General features: G+C 45.8%; 1 protein-coding gene across 1 annotated transcript in view; it reads right to left on the bottom strand.

Moving 5' to 3' along the window:
- Nucleotides 1-21,626, bottom strand: part of dpm1 (dolichyl-phosphate mannosyltransferase subunit 1, catalytic) — an 84,135-nt gene that overhangs the window by 18,218 nt on the left and 44,291 nt on the right. The window contains exons 3-6 of the mRNA XM_086005312.1: nucleotides 18,911-18,944; nucleotides 15,380-15,456; nucleotides 15,274-15,299; nucleotides 5,172-5,267 (exon numbers count right to left, since the gene is read on the bottom strand). Coding sequence (XP_085861438.1) covers nucleotides 5,172-5,267; nucleotides 15,274-15,299; nucleotides 15,380-15,456; nucleotides 18,911-18,944 — 233 coding nt within the window. The remainder of the gene's footprint in view (nucleotides 1-5,171; nucleotides 5,268-15,273; nucleotides 15,300-15,379; nucleotides 15,457-18,910; nucleotides 18,945-21,626) is intronic.

Raw genomic sequence — 21,626 nt, 5'->3', positions numbered from 1 at the left:
CCATTGTAAAATATGTATGCATACATCCGAATTAGTATTTTCTTGGAAGGTGACAAAAAAAGGGAGACAAAGTATAAAACCTATAAAATTAAACCACAGGTAAATTTGTACCTTATTTTAAGCATGGATTTACTTAGCTATTACGCTAGTTTGCATTTGATATTTTAAAGAGTGACTGCAGCACTAATAACAAGTCTGTGATTTTTTTACTTTAATTTTTTTGTTGAAATAAAATTCAATCATTTCTACCAAATGACCTTGACTGCAGGTAATGGGGATGAGAAAGTTCATTCAGCCCATCCAGTTTATTTTACCATTGAGATTTTTGTCCATCATCTTCACAAGATCATTACAGACGAGGATAGCCATTCAGCCCATCTTAGTTCATAGAATCATACAGCACAGAAGAAAAAGGCCTAAAGTGCTCCCGCCCCTCCCCCCTCAATTGCAGTATCCAATTTATTTTGAAATGATTGTAGTGTTCTTGCCTCAACTACTCTAGCCTACTTTTCTGGAAGTCTATGTATTAATACCAGTCCTAAATTGACCTTTCGTTGGTTTGAACACGTGTTCTTTTGTCTTGCTCCCACAATTCAGTTAAAGCATTTTCCAGATTTACCTTTTCCATACCCTTAGCTAGCTTATAAACCTCTATAATTACTTTGAATATGCAATGCTGAAAAGCCCAAGTATTTCCTCATAACTCAGGTCTTTGACACTAGGGATCAGCCTTGTGACTCTTCTCTGCACTGCCTCCAGAACGTCACAGTGACCAGAATTAGACACAGTACTCAAAGTGCGTCCTGAGCAACGCACTTTTGTCTGATCATAACTTCTACTGTTTTGGCTACAGAGTTCAACGTTCTACTGCCTTTGTTGATTGCTGCTCTGCTTTGGTTGGACCCATTAAGCATTGAGTCTACGAAGACAAAGGACTCTTTCATCTTCAGAAACAAATTAGTCTCTCTTCTGTGCCCCAATGCTGAGCATTACAATTAAGGGGGAGGGTGTAAAAAAAGAGGCAAAGCAAGTTAGCTTTGAACAATGGGGTTAGGAGTTGATTTAGTGAAAATCTGAGCAGAAGGGGAAAAAATGTGATACTTCCTTCTCACTGATGATTGGGAATTCCTACAGACTTGAAAAACAAGTGGTCAACCAGTTATAACAAGGACGTCTCTCAAATATGATCCTAGTTGAGAATACATTAAGCTCCCATTGCTTCCCTTCATAACTCATCTCTAGACTTCAAACCACTCTTGCTCAAGGTGTAGTTTCATAAGCACAGTATACAAAACTGAATACAATAATCTATTTCACTGCTTCAAAATAATGTCAACTACCAAACCCAAATCTTTTTCCTACCTCACATATACTTATATATTCTACTTTTAGCAACAATATGCATTGCCTTAAACTTTTTAAATATTAAATGGCTCCCAATATCAGTTTAGGCATTTGCCAAGCCTAAATCTCTGAACTGCATTTTCTCACAGCATCCTGCTTTCTCACACAACTTTGTATCATTACATTCATTCTACTTACAATATCCTCATTAAGGTTGTTAATATTATTCACAGCATCCTTGGTGGACTCTTGATGGTTGCAGCTGCCAAGCTTGAACGGCTGCCATTGACAACTACCCATGGTTTTTATTTTCACTTTACAACCACCTTCTTGATTTTACAAGCTTTCACTATAGGCACAATTTAATCGCACACTTTCTGAAAGTGAAGATGTATAGTAACAACTGCATTATCATCCACTGACCCAATTAAATCAATGAAGAATTTCAATGCATTTGTTGGACACAATCTATTTTTTAAATCCATTCTGGCTTGGATTTACTAGCTGTATTATCATTTGTTGTTTTTGAATAGTTTTTGATTGTAATAAAACACAATGGCCTAGAAATTCAGTATAGCCACGCTTGGGGCGCTACAGCCGGGCGGCCGCTAAAGTTTGCGCCCGGCGCAACTTCACGCCACCTTCGCCAATATTCAGTGGCATCGCCCCAAGAGGTTGCTGCTGCGCTAAGACAGGCGATGCACGACTATCATTAGGCGCTAAGCCGGCGGCCCGGGGCGATACCCCCGAGGGCGGGCACATCGCAGGTTCGGCGAGTTGCTGATTGACAGCAGACACTCTGGCTCTTAAAGGGGGAGGGTGGATTTGTTTGCCTGCCACGCCCTGCACACTGCAGCCCTGAAGCAAGGCCTGACCACTACTGCTTGATCTGTACAACGCCCAGGACTATGGAGAAGGCCAACGTTTGCACCCATTGCAGCCCCCATTATATGTTTCCAATCAATGCTATGGCTCTGAAGTTAAAGACAAGTGCAAAGCTGTGGCCTGAAGCCACAAGTACCTGTGCGAGTGTTGAGCCAAACCAGAAAGCTCTCTACCTTTGTCTCTCTGCAAAGATCCGTCTCTCACAAAGAAGGAGTGTTGCAAAATGGCTGCCATTTCTACTGCAGGAGGAGTGCCCTTTAATTTGCGCCCCCTCGCCCCACAGCGACTGGGAACCGTTCCCCTCTACCAGTTGCTAGGGGCGCCAGGCGCACAATAGGCCGGCGCCACTGAATTTCCGGTTTGGGGCGCACAAAGGGCGTTGCACGATGAAATGACGTCAGGATCTGCGCACGCAGCTGAGCACGCGCAAAGGCTTTGCGCCGCCGCTAAATCTTTACTGAAGTTGGGGAGAGGCACAGATCGCGCTGCGCCCGGCCGCTAGCCGCCTAGCACCCCACATCTCCTCCTCCTAAGGCGCTAGCGGCTGGCGCAAACAACTGAATTTCTAGGCCAATGTTTCTTCCACTATAGATATCAAGCTAAAAGGCCTTCAAGTTTTAGCATTGTATTTCTGATCCTTTCTAAAGGTCTGGAAAAATAGTTATTTTCCACCGTGTGCCAATGAGTTGCTATAATTTCCCACAGCAGTTATCTTTATTTCTGACGGACTATAAAAAGTATATTCTGAAGTGTTGTTTCTAGGTTGAGGAGCAGAGGTCCAGGAACAAGTGGAAGAGCAAGTCCAAGGTACAGAAACAGTGAGGCTTGGAGAAGAAGTGAAAACATTATAACTAAGACAATACTGACGATGAAATATTCGGGAAGGTGCAGGGCTCGAGAGGGAGAGTGTAGGTAGTTCAGCTGTGGAGGTAACTATGACCTACATCTTTTTAACACTGAAGTATAAACCATTATGATGGCTGAACAGGAGCTGGAACTTTCCTTTTCCTAGTATCTGGCTGGTTAAAACAAACAAACAATCAGAAAGCTGGGAGTGTGATCTGATAGATATGATAAAGTTATTATATATAATATTCTCTTGGATGCATTCCATCTGGTACTTTTTGGGGGGCACAGAAACACTAATGTATCAATGTTTTTCTCATTTCAGTCTTCCATACAATACAGTAGAGCAACTCCACGGAGTAATTAGACAAAAATTTACGCCGAGCCAAAGGAGGAGCTTTTAGGGCAGGTGACTAAAAGCTTGGTCAAAGAGATAGGTTTTAAGGAGGGTCTTAAAGGACCAGGGAGAGGCGGAGAGATGGAGAGATTCAGTTTAGGGCCTAGACGGCTGAAGGCACAGCCACCAATGGGGGGGGGGGGGGGGAGGGTGGTGAAGGGAGTGGGGGATTCACAAGAGGCCAGAGCTGGAAGAACACAAAGATCTTGTAGGGCTGGAGGAGGTTAGTGATAGGGAGAGGCCATGGAGGGGTTTGAATACGAGGATGAGAATTTTAAAATCAAGCTGTTTGTGGGCCGGGAGCCAATGTAGGTCAACAAACACAGGGGTGATGGATGAGCGGGACCTGGTGCGAGTTAAGATACGGGCAGCAGAGTTTTAAATTAGTTCAAGTTTATGGAGGCTGGAAAATGGGAGGCTGGACAGAAGAGTATTAGAATCATCAAGCATAGAGGTAACAAAAGCATGGATGAGAGTTTCAGCAGCAGATGAGTTGAGGCAGGGGCGGAGATGGGTAATGTTAGAGGTGGAAATAGGTGGTCTTTAAGATGGAGTGGATACAGGGTCGGACGCTCAGCTCAGGGTTAAATAGGATGCCGAGGTTGCGAACAGTCTGGTTCAGCCTTAGACAGTTGCCAAGGAGTGGTACAGAATCGGTGGTAAATGAACAAAGTTTGTGGTGGGTGCCGAAGACAGTGGCTTCGGTCTTCCCAATGTTTAACTGTGCACAGTTCTGGTCTCCATATTATAAAAAGGAAATAGAGGCACTGGAGAAGGTGCAAAAAGGATGATACCAGAACTGAGAACTTATAACTATCAGGAAAGACTGAACAGGCTCGGGCTCTTTTCGCTAAAGAAGAGAAGGCTGATGGGTGACCTGATAGAGGTCTTTAAAATTATGAAAGGGTTTGATAGGATAAGCGTAGAGAAGATGTCTTCACTTGTGGGGAGACCAAAATTAAGGATCATAAATATAAGATAATCACTAATAAATTCAATAGGGAATTCCAGGAGAAACCTCTTTACCCAGAGAGCGGTTAGAATGCAGAACTCGCTACCACAATGAGTAGTTGAGGGGACTAGCATAGATGCATTTAAGGAGAAGCTAGATAAGCATAGGAGGGAGTAAGAATAGAAGATTATGCAGATAGGGTTAGATGAAGACAGGTGGGAGGAGGCTCGTGTGGAGCCAAATCACAGGCATGACCAATTGGATCAAATGGCCTGTTTCTGTGCTGCACATTCTATGTAATTCTATGTAAAACCCATCTGAGACAACCACCACTGTGGTAATCTTGATTAAAGAGGGTTGGAGGGGGGCACCTTCCAGTAACTGATAATCCTAACAGAACTTCAGAAAATTGTAATTGTAACAACTCAGAAGGATAAATATCAGCATTGTTACACACATATTCAGGATTACTACATTGATATAGACATATACGATACCGTTTAGCCAGAAGACTTCCCCTGACCTATGTCACTTCCAGTTTTGGGTAGCTGAGGTTGATCAAAAGCAGAACTGAAACAGAAGACTCCACAACTATTTTCTGTGGAAACTGCTAGGATCAAAAAATAAAATAAAGTCCAATCCAATTAAGTGAATGATCTTCTAATTAAATTACAATGTTGTTTTACTACTGCTGCAATCACTCTTTTAGGTAGGAGTCCATAATATTTATGATGTGTTGCTTCATACCTGATAAGTTTTCTTCTCAGATCCCAGCCAAATACTCCTCCGTCCCCTCTATAGCGGGTGCCAGACACTACATCATAATTTCCTTCCTTTTGTTTTCTGTAATGTTTATGTATTACAAAACCATAATTACACCTACATTTACTGAATAACCTGAGGTTTCTGAAACAGAAAGCTAGTAACAAAGTCATTCTTTGAAAAATACACTTGTAGCTTTTCATTTCCAAACTTCTCATTTGCTATGCTCTTCACTTCCCCAAAAAAGTACTGTCTCAAATTGCACTGAAAAACAATTAAAGTATTTCAGTGTTTTAGATCAGAAAAGATTCATTTAAAATGTATTTTCAGTGTATCTCATGTAAATTTATAACTAAATAGAAGATGAAGAATTTAACTTAAAGTGGATTTTCAACTTAAAGTGGAAGGGCAACCATATTTTTCTAATTTGTCGACAGCGCTCGACTTAATTTGAAAAGTATGTGACTACACCTACTTCCAGATATTATCAAGTTATAGCATGATAAAACAAAGTCATAAATCCAAAGCAATCCATTAAATCACTCCGCACAAAAAAAGACAAGCATTTGATGATCTAGGAAACTCAACTAAGATAACATCTAAATAAATCAATGTATCGAAATGTATGGCAATTAATCCAAATCGATTGAAAAATATAACTTTCAATGTATTATAAAGCTGTCATCTTACACATATGACTCTAACCCACCCACACTGCATGCCAAAATACCACGACGGCACAGGTAACTCATCCAGAAAGCTATTAAAAGCAAATCTCTTCTGATTTTAGTATTAATTCATTGAAACATGTAGCATCTGAGAAGTTAACAAGCAATCACTCCACAATGATAACACATCATACCACAGACTCACCTACTTTTGCAAGCAAGCCAACAAGTTAGTTGGTGCAATCAGTGGCAGGTGGCCCACTGTGCCTAAGGCTCCCTATTTAACAGATCAGTCAAAATTATGTTCTCACTAAAGGTTTTTTTTCCAATGGCTGTCTGGGCAAGCAGGTGAAGTTTTTTCAGTCCCACTTTTTAAAGATTTCATTTACTTTGGTAAATTATACCAACTTTTTTCTGCTATTGTTTAGATTCACAGCGGGCCCTCAGACACATGAGCAGGATGTCGCCGGTCGCGGTGGGGGAGAGAGGAGAGAGGCCGCGATCGGCGAGGGCAGGCCGAAGGTGTCCTTGAGGGGCTGGGGGTGGGGGCACTCCTGCTCCTTCTCGACCACAAGGAGTGCTGTAAAAGGCACTTACCTTCTTGAGCTAGTAGCTTCCGCCTCCCTTTTACTGCCGGACTTCCTGAGCCCTAGAAAACCCACGTGGCGACTGTTAAATTTAAATCCAGCTCCCCATTGCACTGTGGGAGCCTGGTTTAAATATATTAATGAAGTGTCCCGCGCATGACACACTATCTGTAAAACTGGAAACGGGTGCATACGCGGCTGGCAGGGATGCGTTGCCCATTATAAAATATTTACCCACCCCACTCCAACTCTCTCCTGCCTGTCGTGGGGTAGGGAGGGTAATATCAAGGCCACTATTTCTGTACTTAAAAGGAATTTGGAGGCAGATTTGGGGGAAAAGTACTTTCCAATTAAGGAATGCAAACTGTGTAGTCACATGACTTTAAATTTAACAAGAACAATTTACTAAGAAAAATTAAGTTGTAAGTATATAAAGTACACAAGGTACAGTACCGTGTTAGATGCAACATTTACAGTATCACAATTTTAGTAGATTAGTAAAGTTCAGAAGGTACTAACTTTGTTCCACAGATTGAATAAGCAGAAGTAGTTTCATATCTTGTAACCTTCCGAACTCTAGTGCAGTCAATATCATTTTGAATACTGTTTTACCATATTAAACTATTGAGAGATAGCTGAAATGCAACACACTATCATGATGGTGATTTTTTTGTGCTGAAGATGGATGTGAGGGCAGTTTTGAATTAATCAGTGTAAATAGTTTTGTGGCACCCAGGATTGGTTTATTTCATGTCTTAAAAGAGGAAAAAGAGCAGGAGAGCTATAGTAATAGGGGATTCTATTGTAAGGGGAATAGATAGGCGTTTCTGCGGCCGCAAACGAGACTCCAGGATGGTGTGTTGCCTCCCTGGTGCAAGGGTCAAGGATGTCTCAGAGCGGCTGCAGAACATTTTGGAAGGGGAGGGTGAACAGCCAGTTGTCGTGGTGCATATAGGCACTAACGATATAGGTAAAAAACGGGATGAGGTCCTAAAAGCTGAATATAGGGAGTTAGGAGGTAAATTAAAAAATAGGACCTCAAAAGGTAGTAATCTCAGGATTGCTACCAGTGCCACGTGCTAGTCAGAGTAGAAATAGAAGGATATTTCAGATGAATGCGTGGCTAGAGGAATGGTGCAGGGGGGAGGGATTCAAATTCCTGGGACATTGGAACCGGTTCTGGGGGAGGTGGGACCAGTTCAAACTGGACGGTTTGCACCTGGGCAGGGCCAGGACCGATGTCCTAGGGGGAGTGTTTGCTAGTGCTCTGGGGGAGGGTTTAAACTAAAATGGCAGGGGGTTGGGAACCTGAACAGGGGGACAGAGGAAAGGGAAACAAGGATAAAAGCAAAAGATAGGAAGGAGAAAAACAAAAGTGGCAGTCAGAGAAATCAACAAGCCTGAAGACTTTGGCCTAGAAATTGGGTACAGCCCCGCTTGAGGCGTTAGAACTGGCGCTGCGCAAAGTTTATAGCCAGACGAAACTTATCGCCGCCTGGCGCGATATTGGGTTGCATCGCCCCCAAAGGGGATTGTGGCGCGAATTCAGGCGTTGCACGGGCCTCCTCAGGCGCAAAACTTCCGGCGCTACCCAATATCGGCACGGACGGGCGCAGCGCAGGTGATCTCAATTACCGATAACCACGAGACTTCCAGGCCCCGGCCGGCTCTTAAAGGGGTGGGTCAGTCAGCCTCAGCTTCCACACTCATCGCCCTGTAGGCCTCAGAATCGGCGCTCGCCCTTCTCTGGCACAAAAAACTTGGTCAGGATGGAGAAGGTGAGACAGAGAGCAGAGCGCTTCAGCACTGAGGCTCTGGAGGAGTTGGTGTCCGCAGTGGAGCGCCGTCGAGATGTTCTGTATCCTGACAATGGCAGGAGGCCGAATCAAAAGGATTACTGCCGAGCTTGGAGGGATGTTTCTCAGAGGGTCAACTCCAGCAGCATGGCGACCAGGAGCCCTGTTCAGTGCAGGAAGAAATTCAACGACCTCACTCGGGTCGTTAGGGTGAGTGTTGTTTATGCAAACTTCTGATTCCGTCCATCTGCACCTGACTTCGCGCACCCTGTTGCCATGATGCCCCAATGGCCATCTGTCAGCAAGCACCCATGGCCCTTTCTGGGCACACACATGGACATTTGACTCAAGGCATCATGTAAGGGCTCTTGCACCATGGGGGGCATGAGATGATCTCTCAAGGCATCATGTAAGGGCTCTTGCACCAAGGGGGGCATGAGATGATCACTCAGGGCATCATGTAACAGAACTTCCCCTTCTTTCCCCTGCAGTCCAAGCTGGCGACGATCCGCAAGGACCAGCGTCGAACCGGTGGCGGACCTCCACAAGTGGTCACTCTCACGGATCTCGAGGAGAGAGTGCACCAGATTCTTGGAGGACGACTGAGTGGTCCTGTTACCACTGCAGCTGCCGACCCCATTGTCGACAGCGAGGGTAAGGCTCTCACCTTTTTCAGCTGTCTCCTTCCACTTGGTCCCCCTGCCAGCATGCTTTCTCAGTGTGCAGCCATGTCAGAGCCTTGCCGCAATCTGGCATGCCTTGCCGCCAACCTGTCCTTTTGCTAAAGCCACTCTTCCACCTCCCTGCTTTCAGATGCTGCATCACCAACTCGGGATCTGCGCCCTGAAGCTGCCAGTGCCAGTGCCTCCGGAGGCGAGGATCAGGAGGAAGCTGGAGCATCCGTTCCAACCTCAGGGGAGCCTACACATCTGCAGACTGGGGATAGTAGTTCCCTGGAGGGGAGGGGGGGTCTCTGCTGATGAGCCAGTTGCCAGAACAAGCGGCTTGCAGCAACGCGAGGGGGGTAGGCAAGTTCGGCCACTGGCTCCCCGGAGGGCAAGGCAGGGAGTGATGACTGTTGCACAGAGTGCAGAGGAGGTGCGTAGCCTGGCTGAAATGAGCACCCAGGCCCGGCTCAGGCACACTGAGCTGATGGCTGCAGTGGGGAGGATGCCTCAGTCGATAGAAACACTGGCAAAGAGTGTGTTGGACTTTGGAGCAGCAATGGAGAGGACTATCCAGGGCTTCGGGGCAGCAATGGAGAGGACTGTCCAGGGCTTCGAGGCTGCTATGGAAAGGACTGTTCAGAGCTTCGGACAATCCCTGGAAAGGTCTGTCCAGGGCTTGTCCGAGGCAGTGGAACAGACTGCTCCGGCCTTGTCCGAAGCAATGGAAAGAACTGTCCAGGGCTTCTCCAAAGCACTGGCACCTGCCACACAGGTCCTCACTGCTGCCACGCAGTCACTTGCTGGCCTCGTCCACACCCAGATTGAGGCAACGCGAACTCTCACTGCAACCACCCTATCTGCATCAGCTAGGATCACCCCGGGCCCTTCCAGTACCATACAAGGCCAGGAATCAGTGGAGTAGGCGATTGTGGTGGATGAGCCGAACCGGTCCCCTCAGAGAGCCAGTGTGTCGTCCGACCATGGTGCAGGTGTCCTCTCTCGGCAGGTGACCAGTGCTCATGCCACCGCTGGTACGTCTGCAGTGCAGCTGCCACCACCTGCAGGGCACACTGCTTCCAGCCATGCTCAGATCAAGCAACCTGCATCCGCACCCTCCAAGACCAGAGGTCGGCCAGGCCGTCCCTCAGGGGCTTCTGTGCTTCCACACAATCAGCAGGCGTCCCCCAGCCTTGACCCCGCCACTGGGGTTAAATTACGTAGGAGCAGCAGGGAGGGAAGGGGCCGACCGCGAAAGAGAAGTCGTTCTCCATCAAGGGGCCAGCAGTAGAGGGAGGTGCTGAGACGTTTCTTTGGCCAAATTCAAGGACTCCCTCACCTGTTGTGATTGTTGGAAATGGTTTGTTTAGTTTTGTGGCTTTGCCGAAGAGTTAACTGTTATTTTGTTAGTTATGGTTTCTGTTGACATGACGTTGTTATGCTGGAAGGAAGGACTTTTGTGACAATAAAGAAAAGTTTTAATTTGCAATGGTACACGTTACTATTTACAGTCATGCTGGCCTTCAGAGCCTTTCAAAGATCCGAAGTGCGCAGGACGAATGACACCCATCATTCCGCCAGAGGGGCCTCGAACCGAGTCCTGATGAGCCTCTGACGGATGGCCCTTCCACTTTCAGGAGCCCTCCCATCTTCCTCCTCCTCCTCCGCCTGCTCGTCCTCCTCCTCCTCCTCCTCCTCCTCGTCCGCCTGCTCTGCTGGACCTTGAGGGACAGCTGGCATTGGCTGGGTGCGTCGAATCGGCAAGTTGTGGAGCATGCAGCAGACGACGACGATGTGACCCACTTGCTCCGGCGAGTACTGCAGGGCTCCCCCCGAATGGTCCAGACAGCGGAAACGCTGTTTGAGCACACCAATAGTGTGCTCTACAATGTTCCTGGTCGCCTGATGGCTGCTGTTGTACAGCTCTTCTGCTGGGGTGGCGGCCACACAGAGTGGTGTCATGAGCCATGGGCAGAGAGGATAGCCCTTGTCCCCAAGAGGCCAGCCTCGTGGGCGAGCCGGCCCCTCAAAAAGGTCACAAACTGAGGTCTGCCGCAGGATGAAGGCATCGTGGCTGCTCCCTGGGAATTGGGCGTTGACTGCCATGATCATTTGGCGGTGGTCACAGACCAGCTGCACATTGAGGGAGTGGAACCCCTTGCGGTTGCGGAAGTCCTCAGGATTCAGTAATGGCGCCCGCAAAGCCACGTGTGTGCAATCAATCGCCCCCTGCACCATGGGGAAGTCCGCAATAGCAGCGAAGCCCTGCGCGCGCTCCGCCTGCTTCTCCAGGCTCAGAGGGAAGATGATGAATTGACGCCTTCTTTTATAAAGGGCAGCTGTAACTTGCCGGATGCAACAATGGACTGCAAACTGAGAGATATTCGCAATGTCCCCAGTGGCTGACTGAAAGGATCCGGTGGCATAGAAATTGAGGGCAACAGTCACTTTAACGGACACCGACAGAGAGGTCCTGCACCGTAGACGCGGCTGCAGATCCTGAGCAAGCAGGTGGCACAGCTCAGTTACAACCTCCTTCCCGAATCGGAGCCTTCGCACACACTGCTCCTTCGACATTGCAAGGTATGACACCTGCTGCCTGAATACCCTCGCAGCGTACCCTTGGATTGGCCGACCTCCATTGCCCCTCCTTCTGGCCAATCCCGGCCCTCTCTCCCGCCGTCGCTCTGCCCCTTCACAGTGTCCGGCCATGAGGACGTGGCCCTCCAAAGCAGCTCCCATTCCGATGCCAGTCGGTCAAAACGCTGTTAGGTGTAGCGCTCCAACTGCTCCGGACAGGTTTGAAGGTCCCAAGTATTCTAAGGCTAAATTCCAAAAAATCTGCTCCACAGTAGCTCACCAACTCTCTCCAGCAACGATCACAATGAACAGGCCAAGTGGCTGCAGCTTTTATACTAGAGCTGTCCCCTTTAAATAGCGCCCCCCGACTACGAGAAGGGCCTGGTAACGTTCCATCGAACTGTCACTAACAGCGCTAGGCGCAAAGGTTCCGGGCGTCACTGAATATCCGGTCAGGGGCGCCTAAAAGGCGTTGCACACTGAAATGACGTCATGATCTGCCTGTGCACGCGGGCGCGCGCTAACACTTAGCGCAGGCGTTAAATGTAGAGTCAATATGGGAGGTGTCGCTATCTTCATTGCGCCCGCCCGAACATTGGGTAATGCCCCAATTCTCTGGCTCTTTAGGCGCTAATCGCTGGCGCTACCAACCGAATTTCTAGGCCTTTGTGTCTTAATGCAAAGAGCATTCGGAATAAGGTGGATGAATTAGATGCACAAATAGAGGTAAACGAATATGATTTGATTGGGATTACGGAAACATGGCTCCAGGGCGGCCAAGGCTGGGAACTCAACATCCAGGGGTATTCAATATTCAGGAAAGATAGGCAAAAAGAAAAGGGAGGTGGGGTAGCATTGCTGGTTAAAGAAGGGATTAACACAGTTGTAAGGAAGGCTATTAGCTCTGATGATGTGGAATCTGTATGGGTAGAACTGAGAAATACGAAGGGGTAGAAAACGTTAGTGGGAGTGGTGTATAGACCTCCAAACAGTAATGCGGAGGTTGGGGATGGCATTAAAAGGGAAATTAGAGAAGCGTGCAATAAGGGCACAGCAGTCATCATGGGTGACTTTAACCTACATATAGATTGGGCTAACCAAATTAATAACAATACTGTGGAGGAGGAATTCCTGGAGTGTTTACAGGATGGTTTCCTGGACCAATATGTCGAGGAACCAACCAGAGATCAGGCCATCTTAGACTGGGTATTATGTAATGAGAAAGAATTAATTAGCAATCTTGTTGTACGAGGCCCCTTGGGTCGGAGCGATCATAATATGATAGAATTCTTCATTAAGATGGAGAATGAAGTAGTTGACTCAGAGACTAGGGTCCTGAATTTAAATAAAGGAAACTATGATGGTCTGAGGCGTGAGTTGGGTAGGATTGATTGGGGAATGTGACTCAAAGGGTTGACGGTGGATAGGCAATGGCAAGCATTCAAAGACTGCATGGATGAACTACAGAAATTGTTCATCCCAGTATGACATAAAAATAAAACAAAAAAGGTGACTCAACCGTGGCTAACAAGGGAAATTAGGGCTAGCATAAGATCCAAGGAGAGGACATATAAATTGGCCAGAAAAAGCAGTAAACCTGAGGATTGGGAGCAGTTTAGGATTCAACAAAGGAGGACAAAGGGATTAATTAAGAAGGGGAAAATAGAATATGAGAGTAAGCTTTCAGGGAACATAAAAACTGACTGTAAAAGCTTTTATAGATATGTGAAGAGAAAAAGATTGGTGAAGTCAAACGTAGGTCCCTTGCAGTCAGAATCAGGGGAATTAATAATGAGTAACAAAGAAATGGCTGACCAATTAAATACATATTTTGGTTCTGTCTTCACAAAGGAGGACACAAATAACCTCCCAGAGATGTTGGGGAACATAAGGTCTGATGAAGGGGAAGAACTGAAAGAAATCAGTATTTGTAAGGAAATGGTGTTAAGGAAATTGATGGGACTGAAGGCCGATAAATCCCCAGGGCCTGATAATCTACATCCTAGGGTACTTAAGGAAGTGGCCCTAGAAATAGTAGATGCATTGCTGATCATCTTCCAACATTCGATGGAATCTGGAACAGTACCCATGGATTGGAGGGTAGCTAATGTTACCCCACTGTTCAAAAAAGGTGGTAGTGAGAAAACGGGGAATTACAGACCGGTAAGCCTGACATCGGTAGTGGGGAAAATGCTAGAGTCCATTATAAAAGATGTAATAGCTGAGCACTTGGAAAACAATGACAGGATCGGACAAAGTCAACATGGATTTACAAAAGGTAAATCGTGCTTGACTAATCTACTGGAATTTTTTGAGGATGTAACTGGTAAAATAGATAAGGGAGAACCAGTGGATGTGGTATATTTGGACTTTCAGAAGGCTTTCGATAAGGTCCCGTATAAGAGGTTAGCGTGTAAAGTTAAGGCACATGGGATTGGGGGCAAGGTATTGACTTGGATAGAAAACTGGTTGGCAGACAGAAAGCAAAGAGTTGGAATAAATGGGTCTTTTTCCGAGTGGCAGGCAGTGACTAGTGGGTTACCACAGGGATCGGTCCTTGGACCCCAGCTATTCACAATATATATTAATGATCTAGACGAGGGAACTAGATGTAATATCTCCAAATTTGCAGACGACACAAAGCTGGGTGGGCGTGTGTGCTGTGAGGAGGATGCCGAGAAACTCCAGGATGATTTCGACAGGTTGGGTAATTGGGCAGAAGCATGGCAGATGCAATATAACGTGGATAAATGTGAGGTTATCCACTTTGGTGGCAAAAACAGGAAGGCAGATTATTATCTGAATGGCAATAGATTGGGCGAAGGGGAAGTGCAACGAGATCTGAGTGTCCCTGTGCACCAGTCGCTGAAGGTAAGCATGCAGGTGCAGCAGGTGGTTAAGAAGGCAAATGGTATGTTGGCCTTCGTAGCGAGAGGCTTTGAGTACAGGAACAAGGATGTCTTGCTGCAGTTGTACAGGGCCTTGGTGAGACCACATCTTGAGTATTGTGTGCAGTTTTGGTCGCCTTATCTGTGGAAGGATGTTCTTGTCATGGAAGGAGTTCAACGAAGATTCACCAGGCTGATACCTGGGACGGCAGGAATGACGTATGAGGAGAGATTGGGTCGATTGGGCTTGTACTCGCTGGAGTTTAGAAGAATGAGAGGGGATCTCATTGAAACTTATAAAATTCTGACAGGACTGGACAGATTAGATGCAGGAAGGATGTTCCTGATGGTTGGGGAGTCCAGAACCAGGGGTCACAGTCTAAGGATAAGGGGTAAGCCATTTAGGACAGAAATGAGGAGGAATATCTTCACCCAGAGAGTGGTGAACCTGTGGAATTCTCTACCACAGAAGGCAGTAGAGGCCAATTCATTAAATATATTCAAGAAGGAGTTGGATATATTTCTTAAGGCTAAAGGGATCAAGGGATATGGGGAGAAGGCAGGGACAGGGTACTGAATTTGGATGATCAGCCATGATCGCATTGAATGGCGGAGCAGGCTCGAGGGGCCGAATGGCCTACTCCTGCTCCTATTCTTCTATGTTTCTATGTATCTCTTTTTTGTGGTTGGCTCACAGCAATTATTTAAAAAAGTAATATAAAATCACAGGCACAAAATCACACTGACGCAACTGGAAACATATTGATGTCGTCACAAACTGATTTATTCATCAATTATGCTATGTCCAAGAACCACCAAATATTTGAGAAGATAACCTTATCACCTGTTGTATAACCGATATAAGTAATACTAAGTTGGTTATAAAAGAAGAAAAATACTCACTTTATGAATTCAGGGATAAATTTTGGCTAAAATTAAAGGAAAGAGAAATTGGTTACTTAAATATATTAAATGTAAAAATCCACTAATAAAGTGAAAATAAACTTACATGATGCGAAAGATCAGCATCCATTATGAAGACAAAGTTCCCAGTGGCATGTTGTATTCCATGGATGTATGCTGTTCCTAAAGTAAAAGCAAACACGCAGAATAAATAGGTTGAGCACTATTCATTTGTTGACTTCCCAGGACACATTTAAAAATGGTTACAACCAAATGTTTCTTTATAAAAAGAGTTTAATATACAAATCAGATTTTATCAACCAGGTTTACAGAATAGCCCACCAAAAAGGAGATATATTTACAAACTTTGTTGATGTTTTTCAGTCTGAATATTTTATGTTAATAATTGTAGTTCTTTATTAGGGAAAATAAACTGATTGCTTGCCAACATTCCCAGGACCACCATTTTGAAGTCAGATCTCCAAATACCTGTGCTCCTCCATTGAACATTAAGGGGGGAATTTTCATGGTGGTCAGCGGGCGTAATTGGTGGCGGGTCGGGTGGGAAAATTAATTTTTTTTGACAGCGGGTCAGGAGGTCAACCCGCCGCCACACGCCTTTCCAAAATGTCGGGTCAGTCAGTGCTGAGCAGACCCGACAAGCAGCGGCAGGGGAAGCAATTAAGGTCATTATGACCTTGTTAACAGAGCATTAAGAACTATTTTCAGCTCACCTTCAGAGTTTACCAGGGCGCCCGCAGAGTCCACGCTGCTCGGGGATCATGCCAGATAAGCAGGGCAGGAGTTGAATGGTCATGGAATCATCTCATTGCTTGACAGCTGCAAATGTGCTATAAAAGCTCCCATCTCACAGCTGTTCACTTTCCAAGCTCAGAAGCTGTTGCTTACTGCATTTGGAAGACAGATTGAGCTTTATGCAGGTTGCAAGTGTTTGGAGCAAACTCTCTAGCCAGTGTCATCTAATTGGAACAACCTCTCTCACCATTGACAGATCGCTTCTGTCATCTCAAGTTCACCTGCCATCTATTACATCAGAATGGGTACGGTTTATACTGTCTCACCTTGGTCCTCAGAATCTGACCACGATCAGCCGCAACACCAGCAGCATCAGGCACACCCCACCAACAATAACACCAACCTTCTCCACAACTGATGCTGCACAGGACACAGGGCATCAGCACCCGAGCAAATTGCTGCCCGGGAGGCCAGGGATGGCTTCACCATGGCCAGCTTTACTTCACTTGACGCTGTACACCTTAGCTGCCACATGATGCGCCAGGTTGGCACCACCTCCCACCAACAACATAAAGCATCCCTACAATGCCCAAGCCATTCCTTTCACACTCATCACCATTGTGGGGGGTACCATTATGTCTCACCATTCACTGCAATTCACTAAGCCACTTCCAAAGGTGCACACAAATCTGTCCAAGAACGCAAAGTGTTGAAAATAAAGGTTTAAGGTGGGGGCAGGGAATGGCCTTATAAGCATCTACAATGCTCGTGTAGACTTGATCCAGTGTGTTCTCCCCTCTTGTGGGGCAGGAAACATTCTGGTGGAATTTCGGGAGTACAGATTTTAACCGCCTGCTGCACCTGCATGCTTACCTTCAGCGACTGGTGCACAAGGACACCCAGGTCTCGTTGCACTTCCCCATTTCCCAATCTATTGCCATTCAGATAATAATCTGCCTTCCTGTTTTTGCCACCAAAGTGGATAACCTTGCATTTATCCACATTATACTGCATCTGCCCAATCACCCAACCTGTCCAAATCATACTGGAGTTTCTCGGCATCCTCCTCACAGCACACATGCCCACCCAGCTTTGTGTCGTCTGCAAACTTGGCGATATTACATCTAGTTCCCTCGTCTAGATCATTAATATATATTGTGAATAGCTGGGGTCCTAGGACCGATCCCTGCGGTACCCCACTAGTCACTGCCTGCCACTCGGAAAAAGACCCGTTTATTCCAACTCTTTGCTTTCTGTCTGCCAACCAGTTCTCTATCCAAGTCAGTACCGTGCCCCCAATCCCATGTGCCTTAACTTTACACGCTAATCTCTTATGCGGGACCTTATCAAAAGCCTTCTGAAAGTCGAAATACACCACATCCACTGGTTATCTATTCTATCAGTTACATCCTCAAAAAATTCCAGTAGATTAGTCAAGCACGATTTACCTTTTGTAAATCCATGTTGACTTTGTCTGATCCTGTCACTGTTTTCCAAGTGCTCTGCTATTACATCTTTTATAATGGACTCTAGCATTTTCCCCACTACTGATGTCAGGCTTACCGGTCTATAATTCCCCGTTTTCTCTCTACCACCTTTTTTGAATAGTGGGGTAACATTAGCTACCCTCCAATCCATGGGAACTGTTCCAGAATCAATAGGATGCAGGGACAGTAACAAATGTGTAACCGAAGAGTTGGGACAGATTATAGGATAGTATAAACCAGGAGCAAAAACCCCAGATAGAGAGTGACAACCTGAAAGCGAGAATCTGGCAGCAAGAAACCTAGGAGCAACACTCGACAGCAGGGACCGGGGGACAAAACCCTACGTAGAGGTTTGGGCAGAGATTGATGACCTCAGACCAATAAGTTGTGAGTCTTATATTTTGGAATTGTACTCTAAACTGCAAACGGTGTTTGTTAAGCATTTATTAAAGATACAGGAAACTTTCGATTTACCGGCACCTAAATAACCGGAAATCTCGGTTAACCGGCAAAATTCAGGAGTAGGTTCAGGTAAGTTTTACTTCATATTCTACTTGCCTTCCTCCATCTGTTGCTGTGCAAGGGTGTGGCTGCAGCTGTTGCTAAGCTGCAGAGACGCTTGGAACTTGTGGCCATTGTTTTGCACTTGTTGCTAAGCAACAGGGTTTGTTGCTTTATACGGAGCTGTCAGATCTCCGTATCTTTTACTATAGCTTTCGGTTATCCGGAATTTTTGATGAACCGGCACCACGTCGGTCCCGTCGGTGCCGGATAAAAAAAAAGTTTCCTGTAAATCTTTGTACGCAAAATCTGTTGCCTGTGTGTTTGTTCAGACCAAACTTACATTTGAACCCTAAAAGGAAAATTGCGAACCTATTTGTTCAATCTTTCGAACATCTAGCAAAATCTGAGCAACAATTGCAAAAAACCTTATTGTGCACACCTCTGAATGGCAGCATTTATTGCTCGTCCCTAATGGAGTGGTTTGCTGTGCAGTTAAGAGTCACATATAGGCCAGACAGTCTCCAAAGGACATTATCGAACCAGTTGGGTTTTTAAAGATAATCTGATAGTTTCTCTGGATTATTAGTCTAGGCCTCTGGATTACTAGTCCAGTAACGTAACCTCTACTCTACAGTACCCGAGATACAAAAAAAACACTAAGCCCTGCTTAAACTGATTTAAAAGATTCTACAATACAGCAGTGTTGTCCGATTTTGAGTATTAGCAATGATCAGAACATTTAGAATATCGAAATTAGTAAATGAGAAGTTCCATTTTCAAGAAGTTATTTTCATTACAGACCACTATATATAAATCAAGTAATTGAATATACAAACTGCTGATTAAAATAGCTTTTGAATGTTCATACAGGAGGACAACAAAGCTCTTACCTAATCCCAGCTTCTTTGCTCTCGGTCTCAGCAGCTGCAAAAACATTAAACAGTAATTACAGCAAAATCTCTAAGAATTCTACTTGAAAGCCACATGTTACAGTAAGGCACAGTTTATAGAGAGGCCATTGTTCTTAATCAACTAGAAAGTTATAGGCAACTTTGTGTATTGCACAGAGATTACACTCATTATTTTCATTACTGGCAGATCCACTATGGCATTGCTCAAAATGAGTTGGTGGTTACACTGTCAGAAGGGAAGGGGATTTCTGTGGTGTGGAAATGACAATTCACATCTCCACTATACGGGTTTAGAAAGAAATTAGTAATAGATCAGCTCCAAAACAGTGAAGAAAATTTTTATTTTCCAGGAACCAATTTAAAATAAATAGTGCTTTCCTTACCCAGTGCAAGTAGATAAAGTAAACAGGCTTTTTTTTTTCCTTCTCTGTACACTCCTCTCAAAATGATCTCACCAATTCTCTTTCCCTCCCATTAACAAAGGTGACACTCCTCCTCACCTCCCCCCCACTCCCTCCCCAACAGGGTCTTCCTCCTATCTCCATCTTTTCCTCTCTCTACACCCCCTCTCTCAACAAAGTCTCTCTTGCTCCTCCAAACAAGGTCTCTCAACACATTTGCTCTGTCACCCTTCATCCCCAAGCAACAGGATCTCTCTTTATGCTGTTCTCCCTCCACACAAATCTTTCACTCTAACCTAACAATTTCTCTTTCAATCTTCTTCCCCTCAACAGAATTTCTCTCTCCTCCTCCAAACACAAAAACCCCGATTTCACTCCTGACTGCGAGTCCTGTAGGTGGGGGCTAAGGCAAACGTCAAATCGCCCTCCCCTTCGCAGTGCGAGGCCTGGAAGATTTTAACTCCCGGGCCTCATCTGCATAGGCTCTGTCAGTCTTCCACTCTAACCTGGCGAGAAGTGGTAGCAGAATGTCGCGTGGCAAACACCAGGGACAGAATGGTCATGAGAACCGATCTGCATATTTTAAAAAGGACCCCACTGCCTTCTGGCGGCTATCCATCCCGCCTGCTCAGACGCTAAGATCACAACCACCAGGAAGTCAGCGGGATCAGTGCAGGTAAGTCGGCCATTTTAACTGCCCACCAGGCAGGGCAGGGTTAAAATCAGTCCTAATGTCTCTCTCCTCTTTCTGAACAGTCTCAATCTCTCGCTCACCTTCAACAGAGTTTCTTTCACTTGCTCTCCCCAACACCTTTTTTCTTACTCTCTATGTTCCCCCAACAGTTTTTCTCTTTCTCGTCCTACCAATCCACAATGGACCACAGGTTGCACACACGAGAACAGATCAAAGCAAGGATACTGACGTCTACTTTGATAACCACATCCAAACTGACAGGAGAAGATATAAAAAAATGGCCAACACAGCATTGTATCAGAGTGCAATGACTCCATCCTCCTCTTGCCTGTCTTCATTTGTTACTCTCTAAACTTTTCAGTATTTGTTAAAAAAAACTTTCAATTTTTGTTAAAAAAGAAAATCATGGTTGGTCATTTGCAATAATGATATTAATGTTCAAGAGGCTAAGAAGGAACAGACAACCATCAATTCACTGAAGTTTGCCATGCGCTTCTAATGAGAGAGCTGGTCCACAGATAAAGACACAGCTGGAAAGCATGCAGACACTATGGGCTCGATTTTGCCAGGCCCAAGGAGGCGGGATTGGAGGCGTGAGAGTTGTTAAAATCGCCAAAAATGGCAGGCGGGCCCGATCCCACCTCCATCCTGCCTCCGAGCAATTTTCCCAAATGCGTGTTTTCTGACCCCCTTTCCATCCCGCCTCCAAGAGGCAGGACAGGCCCTTAAGGCTCTTAACAACCACTTAATAGCCTCTCTAATCCCATTTTGAGAGGCCTTTCTGATTTTTAGACATTCCCCCCATTCTACACGCCTCCTCTGGAACACGCCAGGTAATGCTGGCGGCCTCACAAGTGGATTGCTTACTCACAGCTGCAGCACCACCATTACAAAGGAGTTTTCACCAATGATCGTTTGCAAGTGGCAGAACTTTGCTGTTTCAGGTCTGGGGGAACTTTTAGCAGGCATACTCATTGTTGTGGAAGTTTGGAGCCTGACACCCATCTCCAGTGTGACCGCTTGGGAAACCCCTCTCCCCACCTTGACTGAGCGTTTCCTCAACTGAGGCATATTCCAGAAGCATGGCGACCATTTAATTCCTTTCCTCCTGGATATCAGATTCGGACGCAGACCAGCCGCGGCAGCAGAACCATGAGCAACAGCAGCATCAACAGCAGGAGCATCAACAGGAGCGCCAAGCTCCTACTCACCCACCTGAAGATGCACAGGCCAGAAGGCTCCAGCACGCGACAACATTGTTGTCCGGGATGCAAGGGACGCACTTATCCTGGCCAGATCTGCTTAGCCTGCACAATCAAACACTTTAGTCTCGTTCCTTCTTACCAGATCATCGACAATGGACAAGAACCTGCGGAATCCTATCACTCTGACCACCATTCTGACAATCGCAAGGCGCCCTAAGCCCTCAATGTGAAAGTCCCATTTGCGAAATGACACAGGCCACAACTTCAACAGTTTGCCATCTAAACACTTTACAATACAATCACAATGATGGCTGGTCCAAAAACAAAACACAGCACCCAAGTGACTACTCTTGTGACTACTTGTGTTTTATCTTCCTCTATGCGTGCTCCTACGT

Source organism: Somniosus microcephalus, chromosome 13 (genome assembly GCF_052327205.1).
Source record: "Somniosus microcephalus isolate GS21.2 chromosome 13, FLI_Smic_1.0, whole genome shotgun sequence".
Classification (NCBI taxonomy): Eukaryota; Metazoa; Chordata; class Chondrichthyes; order Squaliformes; family Somniosidae; genus Somniosus; species Somniosus microcephalus.
The sequence above is the reverse complement of the archived record's forward strand: the minus strand, read 5'-3'. Positions and strand labels throughout refer to the sequence as shown.